This window comes from Amblyraja radiata, chromosome 4 (assembly GCF_010909765.2).
Source record: "Amblyraja radiata isolate CabotCenter1 chromosome 4, sAmbRad1.1.pri, whole genome shotgun sequence".
Lineage (NCBI taxonomy): Eukaryota > Metazoa > Chordata > Chondrichthyes > Rajiformes > Rajidae > Amblyraja > Amblyraja radiata.
The window spans coordinates 55,006,257-55,019,422 of NC_045959.1; the positions used below are offsets into that span (position 1 = coordinate 55,006,257).

The following is a 13,166-nucleotide window of genomic DNA, read 5'->3' on the forward strand; positions in this document are numbered from 1 at the left end:
AAGTCAGTTTCTTTGCCAATTCTACATTAATGTAGTGTGGCATGGTTATTAATGCTTCTTGCTATGATAATTCTGGTAATCTGATCATGTTGTTTGCAATGGGTTCCGCTTCAAACGGAACAGACTAATCTTGGCTGTCCCTAATCTACTTAAGCACAAACACTAGTCTTACACTGAACTTTAATTGATTAATGTGCTTTATGTTTATTTTATTCTTTAAAAAATCTTCAAAGGCTACATTTTGTCATTAATGCTCCTAAATTATTTTTCTCAACATTTGATTTGCAGTACTATTCCAGTAAATCAAAGATAGAACATCATTGAACGTGTTCTTGCACACAAACACTCTATTATCAGTTTTCACATTAACCATTTTGTGCACTTTTCCTTTGGAAAATTACATTGCATTTTGTAAATTATTTGGGGATAAAAATTGTCACTTTATATTCTATATGTGGAAGCTATTCGTGTTAGTACCTACAGTGTTGATACAACTGCATTACATTTATTTAACTTCTCATGGTATGGATGTGAAGTTTCAAAAATAGCCAGACAAATTGTGATCTGTAGACAATGTTAAATCCATTGCATTTTAGTTAAAGGGAATATTATTACATTTTTTGTAGATCATGCTGTTCATGCATTGCCGATGATTAGGCTGGGATGTGTTCCTTATGATCTTAGCAAACTGGTTACATGTGGATTTTGTTATAATTGTATCTTTCCCTGAATCTGATCATTTCTTTCCTCCTGTAATTTTGGCTTCCAGTGGTGTTGTACATTCCAGTTGTTGCAATTTGGTATTGTGTGATTACCACATCAAACAGCAATTGGTAGCTGTGGTCCCTTGTGTTTAGTTGCCTTTTGGTTGAACTCAAGACTGAGTGGGCGTTTTACTTACTGTGCACTGAGAATGAATAGAGCTGATGCAGTATCTAAATATGTTTTTGGAGTAGGTGTGTTTTGTTCTTCAGAAGTAGAGCCTGAAAATGCTGCACAGTTATGTGCAGTCTACCAGATGTGTGGATTTGTAAATTTTGTGAGGTGAAAGTAAAACATACATGGTTTATCAACATAGACATAGAGCATTAAAGTAATGGTATCTGGTCAGTGAATAGTGGAAGGTTGTTCCTTTCGATGCAAGGGTTGAGGACCAGACACCACGCATACAAAATACAAATGAATATAACCAAGTGTGACACGAGGGGGAACCTCTGCAAGATGTGCATTAGGCAGGGGCCATTATGGCCTTCGACAGAAATAGATAAATATATTGTGAAGAACAATTTGCAAGATTATGAGAAAGGTCCAGGAGATGCAACTCGAGTATTTCTCGGGTCAAGAGCCTTTGCAGAACTTGATGGGTGGAATAGGCTCCTTTTGTGCTGTATTCATTCTATAATTCAAAAAGGTGTGGAGACAGCGTGTTATATGGGTTCACAAGATGGAAAGTCATCCTGTGGGTAGTATAGCCCTATAGTTCCTTTCAGTTTATTCTTATTTGGTATGTATAAAAGAACCAGAATCCCTTTGTGTTGGCTACACTATGGGTCTATTTCATATTTTTACTTTCTCCTTTATACTTTATCCTTTATTTTTCACATCTTTCATTTTCTACATTTAGTTTTTTTTTCCTCAGAGGTATAATTTGTACACTTATAGGTTTCTTTTTCCTTTTAAAAAAAAAATACTTAACATCTTAAGGAACTTGGCTACTCTGTTCCCAAATTATCTTCTTGAAGTTCTCCTATTGGTAAAGGATGATAAATGCTGGCCTTGCCTAAGATACCCAAATTGTGTGCCTGAATAAAGAATATTGTTTAGTTACTTTGCATACATGTGTTTGATTCCAATATATGTGCTCAATCACAGTTTGAAGTTTGGTTTTTCAGATAATGTCCACTCATGCTTGATTGTATCTTTTTTATTTTGGTATTCTTAACAATATTATGTTTACTGAATCTAAAATGTCTCTTACTGACCCACATTCACAGATAGGTAGAGGTTTTGCCCTTGGTTGTTCATGAAAATTTTGCGGTGTTACATATTGCCATAAGGAATTTATAGGAACACCTGTGTAGGAAGGAACTGCAGATGCTGGTTTACACCCAAGATAGACACAAAATGCTGTAGCATCTCTGGAGGGAATGGGTGACGTTTTGAGTCGAGAAACCTCTTCAAACTGAGAGTCAGGGGAAAGGGAGGCACAGAGACTTACTTACTTTCATTCATTGACTGATGAACAAGGACCCCCAGATCCCGTTGTACTTCCTCTTTTCCCAACTTGACTCCATTTAAATAATAATCTGCCTTCTTGTTTTTGCCACCAAAGTGGATCAACTCACATTTATCCACATTAAACTGCACCTGCCCCCTCACCCAACCTGTCCAAGTCACTCTGCATCCTCATAGCATCCTCTTCACAGTTCACACTGCCACCCAGCTTTGTGTCATCTGCAAAATTGCTAATGTTACTTTTTATCCTTTCATCTAAATCATTAATGTATATTGTAAATAGCTGTGGTCCTAGCACCGAGCCTTGCGGTACCCTACTAGTCACTGCCTGCCATTCTGAAACGGTCACATTAATCCCTACTCTTTGTTTCCTGTCTGCCAACCAATTTTCTATCCATGTCAGCACCCTACCCCCAATACCATGTGCTGTAATTTTGCCCACTAATCTCCTATGTGGGACCTTATCAAATGCTTTCTGAAAGTCCAGGTGCACTACATCTGCTGGCTCTCCCTTGTCCATTTTCCTAGTTACATCCTCACAAATTTCCAGAAGATTAGTCAAGGATGATTTCCCCTTCGTAAATCCGTGCTGACTCGGACCGATCCTGTTACTGCTATCCAAATGTGCCGCTATTTCATCTTTTACAATTGACTGCAGCATCTTCCCCACCACCAATGTCAGGCTAACTGGTCTATAATTCCCTGTGTTCTCTCTCCCGCCTTTCTTAAAAAGTGGGATAACATTAGCTACCCTCCAATCCACAGGAACTGATCCCGAATCTATAGAACATTGGAAAATGATCACCATGCGTCTACAATTTCTAGAGCCACTTCCTAAAGTGCCCTGGGATGCAGATTATCAGGCCCTGGGGATTTATCTGCCTTCAGTCCCATCAGTTTTACCTCCTGTCTAATGTGAATTTCCTTCAGTTGCTCCGTCACCCTAGATCCTCTGCCCACTAGTACATCAGGAAGATTGTTTGTGTCCTCCTGAGTGAAGACGGATCCAAAGTACTCGTTCAACTCGTCTGCAATTTCCTTGTTCCCCATAATAAATTCACCTTTTTCCAGTCTTCAAGGGTCCAACTTTGGTCTTAACTATTTTTTTCCTGTTCACATACCTAAAGAAGCTTTTACTATCCTCCTTTATATTCTTGGCTAGCTAACCTTCGGACCTCATCTTTTCTCCCCATATTAATTATCTTCCGTTGCTCTTTAAAAGTTGCCCAATCCGCTGGCTTCCCGCTCATCTTTGCTATGTTATACTTCTCCTTTATTTTTATACTGTCTCTGACTTCCCTTGTCAGCCACGGTCGCCCCTTACTCCCCTTTCTTCCTCTTTGGAATAAACTGATCCTGCACCTTCTGTATTGTTCCCAGAAATGCCTGCCATTGTTGCTCCACTGTCATCCCTGCTAGGGTATCTTTCCAGTCAACTTTGGCCAGCTCCTCCCTCATAGCTCCATAGTCCCCTTTGTTCAACAGTAATACTGATGCCTCCGATTTACCCTTCTCCCTATCAAATTGCAGATTAAAACATCATATTTTGGTCACTACCTCATAATGGCTCCTTTACCTCGAGTTCCCTTATCAAATCCGGTTCATTACACAACACTAAATCCAGAATTGCCTTTTCCCTGGTAGGCTCCAGTACAAGCTACTCTAAGAATCCATCACGGAGGCACTCCACAAACTCCCTTTCTTGGGGTCCAGTACAAACCTGATTTTCCCAGTCTACCTGCATGTTGAAATCTCCCATAACAACCATAGCATTACCTTTACGGACATGCCAATTTTAACTCTTGATTCATCTTGGACCATATATCCAGACTACTGTTTGGGGGGCTGTAGATAAGTCCCATTAGGGTCTTTTTACCCTTACAATTCATTAGTTCTATCCATACTGACTCCACATTTCCTGTTTCAATGTCACCCCTTGCAAGCGACTGAATTTCATTCCTCACCAACAGAGCCGTGGAATAAATAGCATTCCACTTTACCAAGTTTGGGTTTTTTATATAAAATGCTGCTACCAGAAATGTAGATTATTTCATTAAAATTGAAATAACATATAAATTTGTAGGCCAGGCAGCATTTATGGAGGGAATGGACAGAGGATGGGAGGAAGAATCCCAACCCAAAATATTGTCTGTCCATTCCCTCCACAAATGCTGCCTCATCTGCTGAGTTCCTCCAGCACTTTATATTTTCCTCAAGATTCCAGTGTCTGCCATTACTTGTGTCTTTAAATTTCTACTTATTTGATGTTTTATTTACATATATGTTCAAATGATATTGATTTTTAATGTTATGTGATCTGATTATAGTTAATAGAAGATGAAATAGCAACAATCCTTAAATCGACCTTGAAAGGGCTGGAATATCTGCACTTCATGAGAAAAATCCATCGAGATATCAAAGCTGGAAATATCCTACTGAATACAGAAGGCCATGCAAAGCTTGCGGATTTTGGTGTTGCAGGTCAGCTGACAGTAAGTAATCATTATGAGCCAAAGTAAATTGATGCTATTCTGATTCAAAATGCAATATCGTCACTGAAGCTCATTGACCTGTTAATTTTCTTTGAAGAAACTATTTTGGAGATGGTGTACTTCAGTCATATAATGGAAATAAACAGCAGTACACTCAACATTTCAACAAAACTCGAATAAATTTATGCCTAGCCTCTGTTAGTACAGGACCACCACCGATTTTCTGGCACCCATGGTTCCGGAGCCTTGCCGGTTATCTGTTTTGTTGGACCAACAGAGATCATGGTCCACGAGAGTGGAACGGTACTAGAATGGTCTGCCTAGGTCACTGGGGGACTGACATACTGGCTCGCAAATTCGGCCTCTGAAGTCGGCTATGGGAATGTATCCACAGGTTGGGCCTGAGTTCCAAAGGGCTGGCCGCAGAGGGAAAATTCAACCCACTGATCGTAATTCCAGCCGCCGAAGTCATGATGGGGTTGAGATCGGCTGTCTCAATCGGCTTCGGCGCCATATTTTCGGGTGGACTTCCAGTTGCCTTTTCCTTTTATCAGATTTTCCAATTTGTACGTGACATCTTTTATCTGTTTTCACATTGCGCACAATGACATGAAATTATCCTGTTGCAAGAAGTTATACACAAATAGATGCAGTTCAGTGACATCCAAAAATATCAAACGGCAGGTGGTAAATTCTAAATCTGTATGCATCGTCCCGGGAAGCTTCTTCCCGGCGGCTGTCACTCTACTCAACAACGTACCTCGGTGACTGCCAATCACCCCCCCACCCCCCGGACACTTATTATCACTTATTATTATTTATTTAAATCATTTGCTATGTCGCTCTTCCAGGGAGATGCTAAATGCATTTCGTTGTCTCTGTACTGTACACTGACAATGACAATTAAAATTGAATCTGAATCTGAATCTGATCTGAATCGTAAGTCCATTTGTATTTACCGATACATGTATTTTAATAGCAATTTGCTAAATATAGAATGAAGTTTTTATCCAGACAGGAAACTGTTCAACTGAGTCCTGTGAATGGCTGAAGATCTCTTTAGACTGAATACTTACTACCACTCATACTTGAAGTCTCTATTCGTCTCCATTGAGACATTGTGGAAAACAATGTGTGTAAATAACACTTGATTTGCTTTTTTTTCTGAACGTACGTTAGCGTAACTTGTTAAAAGACTGTTTATTTTAGTATTCACGTTCTCTGAAATATGGAAAGCTTCCTCAAATACAGACAGTGCTGAATATTGCAGAGTTATGAGTCCCTACGTAATTTCATTGCCACCATTCATTTGCATGACCGTCGAAGTAAAATATTGCAAATGCTCAAATTCAAAACAGAAAATTTAGCTGGAAATATATTAGCAACTGGACAATGTCAATGAAGATAAAATAGTCTTTCAAAAATGGTGCCTTCTGTAATTGGGTCGGATGACTGGTAGAATTGCAGTAACAACTTTTACCTGAATAAATGCAACAAATGTTGTAACAAATATAGAAAATGTTGAAGATCTTAGCCAGTCAAGCAGCAGCTGTAAAAAGAGAAACCAGTCAATGTTTTGGGTCAAAGACCCTCTCTCAAGACTGGAGGAAGAGTGGAGGGTTTATAGTTTTCAAAGCAGAGCTGGAGGTTAGGAATGAAGTTTAAAGCAAAAACCTACATGGAAATAGATTAAGAAGCTCCGGTGATAAGAAGCATGAGCACTGACCATAAGCAAGATACCGGTACTTCAAAGAAATGGGGTGAGAAAGGGGCAGAGGCATGATAATGTGAAATGATGAGAGAGCAGTTTCTCATAGTGGGAAAATAAATTGTTTAATTGTTAAGGCAAAGAAGGAGGCCCTCCACCCAATCAAATTTGTGCTGGCAACACAATTTGGAATCATGATGGAGTATTTTGTCTGTATAACTTTTAAAATAAATTCCTGTGTTTTTAGTAGCCACTAATTAAAAAAAAGTTACAATTACTATTACTATAATAGTAGGACTATCTATTTAAATGTAATTAGTACAGAATATAAACACCAATACGATATATGTATTTGGATTGTATTGTGCATCAATTTGGTACTTGTAGATGTAATGAATTACAATTGGAAGCAGATGGTTTTGGGGGGATGTGATTCAGGCAAGTGATGACAGGACTGAACTGGGCACAGTACATACAAGTAATAAACAAGCAGGGGTTACTTGATTTTGGAATGGGGTCCAAATATGTTACTTTTCCTCTGGGAACGGTCACATTTATATCAGACAAATCTCCAAAATTATTCTTCCTCTTAAAAAATGACTTGGTGACATGGTATATTCCCACAGCCACGGATTGGTATTTTTCAGAATATACATATTATTTTGTTTCTATTTGCTGGACCCCGCAGAAACCCGATTAAAAAAAAAAAAGGCAAGAAACAAAAGTGAAAGATATTTAAAGTGAAAAGTGCTCTCTTTTGTGCCTTCTGTATTCACACATTTGTTTCCATATGGATCTCATTCATCCTGTAAAGACTTTGTAATGGCTAGTTAGTGTAGATAATGAATCCAACCTTGTCAGTTGGACTGGTCATGTGTTTTATGTTTATTTTTTGATAGATCCATTTTGAATTTTGATAGAGACATAATAAGCAAACTAATTGACATGAAAAGCAGCTCGGAGGAAGTGAACTGAACTGCTTGTTTTCGGAAGCAGCAAAATGATCAGTAATATACAATAGCTTACCACCTTATTACGATCAGAGAGAACTGGAAGGGAAATTGAGAGGTGCTAATGTGAATAAGGTTGGACGCCAGAATATACTGAGTATATTGTTCTGCCATGTAATCAAGAATAATGTAGGTCCACTTGTTTTGAAACAAGAATCTTTTTAAAAGAGCTGTATTTAAAAATGATTCGCTTTGCTATCAAGCTGCAGAAGCCTGCATCTAAGTTGTTCTGAAGCAGAGCCATAGGAAAGAGTTGTTCAGGTTTAGTTGTACTGTTGGGTTCTTGGTATGTTTAACTATATTTCTGTCTATTAATAATAATGTAACCGTTCAATATATATTACTACTCATTTTATTACTTCTTGAAACATGCAGCTCAAGATTATTTCTTTTTAACTGCTTTTTAGGTCAATGAGCTTGCTTACTACAAATCTACCAATATTCAGAATGGGTCTATCAAATATTATCTAACAAGTTACTAGTGGTTCAGACAATGTCGGATTCATAATCCACATAAACATAACCCAGTCAATATAAAATCTGCACAGGATGAATGAGTCCCATGTGGAAATAATGCATGAATACAGAAGCTGTAGGGCAAGGGTCCCCAATCTGGGGTAAATTTACCCCCGGAGGTAAATTTTGCTTACCCAGGGGGTAAATTTGTTGATTCTGGATTTGTACATATTTTTTCTCATTGACTGACTGTGTTTGGTTCTGGTATACTGGTGACTGTTCATCATTAGTTGTTCATAAATACGTGAAATAACATTGTTATGTGCTATTAAAGTTGCCTGGGGTAAATGGGACGAAAAAGGTTGGGAACCCGTTCCGTAAAGGAATAACATATTTTAACATTCTCTGATAACATATTTTCTTTCTTGCATCTTAAATTTTTTTTCATATTTTCAAATGACATTACTATCTTGCAGTACATTCTTACAAGTAGCATTTAATGCCGAATACTTATTTGGTCCCTGCAAGACTTTAGCCTTAAGATTCTCCTATTCAATTTTATTAGGATCACATTTCCAAAATAAAATAATTCTTTATTCAACTCTGGGAAAGTTATGCAAACTCTAAGTTATTTGTGCTTTGTTTAAAAAAAATCATGTTATTTGTTTTCACTCTAGTTACACTGCAATTGGATCTCTGTTAGCTCTAACATATAATGGCTCATCTGAATAAGAAACATATGCAGCTGAAATTTCAGCCACCCCCTCCCCATAACTCAAATGGGATACTGGCTGAAGCTCTGCGGAAGCAGTTGAAATGATAATTTTCATCAGCTCTCAAGGGGAGATGCTAGTGTACCACCAGAGTTGCAAAACCATTGTTCAATCCCTTTTGGATTTTCATCAATGGACAAAATGAATTAATATTTTCTTTTATGTAGTAGCATAAATTAATATACACGAAAGAAGCCAAATTGTGTGTGACTTCAACATATCGTTTTGTACCTATAAGTACTTCATACTAAGTCTTTTTTCCATTTTCCCATAAACATTAATGGAAGCCATTCTGCTCATTGAGCATATTAGAAAAGAAGGTTTGAACATTCATTAACATTTTGGCAACTATCTTGAGGAACGAGGGTTTAAAATTTCACTCAATTTTTAACATTTCTTTGCTAGTTAGTGATATTAAATCAAATGTGTTTCACAGGATACAATGGCAAAACGCAACACAGTGATAGGAACACCATTTTGGATGGCCCCAGAAGTGATCCAAGAAATAGGCTACAATTGTGTTGCAGATATCTGGTCTTTAGGAATCACTGCAATTGAAATGGCAGAAGGCAAACCACCCTATGCAGACATCCATCCAATGAGGGTAAGCGATGATGTATAATGCATTTTGACAGGTACAAATGTAATTGTGGACAGCATCAGTATTGTAAACTAATTGCTGTGATTATGGAACATATGATGCCATTTTTTCAGGAGACTGGTTTCGAATAACTGACAATTTATTGTATATTTATTTATTTGTTGTTGTTGTTGTTGTTCCAAATGTACTTGTAAAGCTGCAGCAAGTAGTTCACAGCCAATTTAGTTCCGTGCACATTACAAATAAATATTCAATTTTATTTGGGTTTCATTGTATGCATTACGTTGGAAAATTTATGACTACAGTGGGATCAATAACTTTCAATTATAATCAACTGTCGTTAATTGGGAAGGACTATTACTGTAATTTTTTTAATTAACTACAAAATCTATGGAGCATTGAAGTTGATTTCTGAAAGGAACTAGACCAAGTGGGACCCGTTGGGTCCCTGCATCACACGGGAGGGCTGGTCACCCAACGCAATATTCCACCTCTCCACCAATTCCAATATTGCTGGCCAGTGGGGGGGGGGGGGGGGGGGAGGGGGGGGGGCTTTCTGTTGCGCTAGTATGGGTGTTGTGGGCCAAAGGGACTGGTTTCCAGAGGGCTAGTGTGGCCATTGTGGGCCGAATGGATTCTTGGGCTGGCAGTTCAGTCACAACTGGTGGGCTGGCAGTTCACTTACTCACGGCTGGTGTGCCGGCAGTGCAGTCACTCACGGCTGGTGGGCTGGCACTTCAGTCATTTACATCTGGTGGGCTGGCAGTTCACTTACTCACGGCTCGTGGGCTGGCAGTGCAGTCACTCACGGCGTGGGCTGGCAGTTCAGTCACTGACAGCTGGTGGGCTAGCAGTTCACTTACTCACGGCTGGTGGGCTGGCAGTGCAGTCACTCACACCTGGTACGCTGCGGTTCACTCAGTCACCCCTCCTCCCTTCACCCCCCCACGCATTCAGTCCATCTCCCCACAACCTTAGTGGCTCTCCCACAGAGCATCCATTCCTGCCTGTTAGGTTCCCATTGTGATGAAGAACACGCAGGCATGAAAAGTGGAAAAAAGGTTTATTAAAGTTGAAAATGTGAATGACTTAAAATATAAGAACAATTTAAATGTTAAAGATAAGAATTATTAAGTTATTTCTTGTTGTGTCTCTTGTTGCTGCTCACTGTGTCTTTATGTCTCTTTGCTGTTGATAAAAAAAAGAGACAATTTAAATTGAGATTGAGCGGTCAAATTTTAACAAAGAAAATCTGAGAATTTATCTCAGAAGTCATCATTCAACGAAGCATGCTTTTAATGACAACATTCTTGGTCGATGTTCCATCCTTCAGGAAAACTTTGACATTTCCCTTCATCTTTCCTCGGCTAAGAGACACATATAGTTTTCCATGCTGAAATACCGGTTTGTCGAGGTAGATCAACACCTTCTGCATTGTTTGTCCTTGTGCTTTATGGATCGTCATAGCAAAACTTGATTGAATGGGGAATTGGGTCTGTTGAAGGGGAATGTCTTCACCTTCTGTTAAATTGAGTGCATGCACTGCTCTCTGCTCAGCATTCAGCAGAGGACATTCTCCTCAACAAATTGCTGTTGTTCAGTTCTACCGTATTGCAATTCCTGCAGCAATTCTGGATTGTCATCAAGGTGCATCCTTCCATTTCTTGGTTGTGGCAAATTAAAGAATTCCATTGTTTTGTTGTAATTCTCAATCCTCTGGACTCATTGAAGAAATTGTGCAAAACATTTTTTTGAGGCGTGTGCTGTCGGGGTGGGGTGGGGGGTGGCAAACGTCCAGCAGCCGAGGGAGGGGGACGGCTTCAGGCGGGGGCTGATGAGGGAGGGGGGTGTCCTGCAGCGGGGGATGGGGGCGGCTTCAGGAGTGGGAGCATCCTATAGCGTCTTGGAGGGCAACGTCTTGTGGTGGGGGATGTCAGTGGGTGGGGTTGTGGGGGGGGGGGGGGGGTGAGCGACCTACTCATGGCCTCTGGACTCACTCACTGCCTTGGGACTAACTCATGGTCTCTGGACTGACTGACTCACGGCCTCTAGACTGACAGACTGAATCGCGGCTTGTGGACTGACTGACTTATGCCCGACTTCTGGAGTCACGTCCGACTTTTGTAATCGAAAACTGTAACATCCACATTGAGGAACAGCTTCTTCCTGACAGCCATCAGGCTATTAAACATAACGAATAAGCTCTGAACTACGAAAGACTATACTATTTGTACTATTTGTTATTTGTTGATCACACACACACCCTCCACCTCACAGACACTCACACACACAGACACTCACACACACACATCCTCTCACACACACACACACACACACACACACACACACACACACACACACACACACACACACACACACACACACACAGACACACACACACACACACACACACACACACACACACACACACACACACACAGACTCATGCACACAGATTCACACACACACAGACACACACACACAGATTCACACACACACACAGACTCTCACACACACACACTCAAACATACACACACAGACTCACAGACACACACACACACATAGACACACACACATACAGACACAGACTCTCAGACACACACACACACAGACTCTCAGACACATACAGACTCTCAGACACACACAAAGAGACTCACACACACACACACACACACACACACACACACACACACACACACACACACACACACAGACTCAGAGACATACACACACAGACACATACACACACAGACACACACACACAGACTCTCTCACACACACACACACACACTCAGACACATACACAGACACACACACACACACACACTCACTCATACAGACACACACACACAGACTCACACACAGACTCACACACAGACTCACACACACAGACACACACACACACACACAGACACACACAGACTCTCACACACACACACATATAGGGAGGTTGCATGGCAGTCGGGTCACGACCCGTGACCCATACTGTTGCTACGCTACACCAACTGGAGTACACGCGATGAACTGCAGGTAAGCACTGACCATTGTTTCCAGCGTAGCGGGCCCGTTAAAACCCGCTGAAATGGTCAATTTTTGCGCTGTAAATAATTATGGAAATCGGGATAAGCGTGAGAGACATTTATCCTACTTCAGAATTCCAAAAGTGAGGAGAAATGACAGTAGATAGAAGCGAGAGCTGAAGGGACAACAACAGCCAAAGTGCTTGGCGAACATTGGCCGTGCAGATATCGAGATTGAAATTATTGGGAATTATCGCGTTTGCTCACTGCATTTCATCAACAGTAAGGCATTATTTGTGTTTTTTCTTGATTCTGGCATCTAAAGAGTTTCAGAAGTGATAAATCTGACTGTAAAATTTTAAAATCGCCCATGGTTCTCAAGTGGGTTTTTACATAAAAAACAAACGTCTCTGAAGCTAAATTTATCATTAAAAAAATACATGGGTTTTGAATTACATTTTACTCAGATGAAAGCCAAGGAATTGCATAATTGTTAGCTGTTAATTGGACATAATCAACCTCAGCAAATTGACAATATCCTATTGAAAGGGAGTGGGTGTTTAAGCTGTCAGGACATTTTATTATTTGCCAAAATATACATCTCAATAGCATAATGATAGAAAACTTACTTTTCCACACACCACAGATTTTGTTCATGATAAATTTAGCTTCAGAAGCGTTTTCTTTTTGCATGTAAAATCTCACTTCAGAACCATGGGCGATTTTAAAATTTTACAGCCAGATTTATCTCTTCTGAACTTTTAGATACCAAGGAATCAGAATAATATGTCTCCTTCTGATCAGGCGGTCTTAGGAGGTGCGGGGCCCAATTGGGAACAATTTTGGTGAGCCCCAGGTTCCCAGTCAAGGT

The 13,166-nt window shown here is 40.0% G+C and overlaps 1 protein-coding gene across 1 annotated transcript in view; it reads left to right on the forward strand.

Annotated features, from left to right (window-relative positions):
- stk3 (serine/threonine kinase 3) overlaps nt 1-13,166 on the forward strand; it is a 313,612-nt gene that overhangs the window by 107,575 nt on the left and 192,871 nt on the right. Inside the window, exons 5-6 of the mRNA XM_033019460.1 lie at nt 4,563-4,727; nt 9,111-9,278. Coding sequence (XP_032875351.1) covers nt 4,563-4,727; nt 9,111-9,278 — 333 coding nt within the window. The remainder of the gene's footprint in view (nt 1-4,562; nt 4,728-9,110; nt 9,279-13,166) is intronic.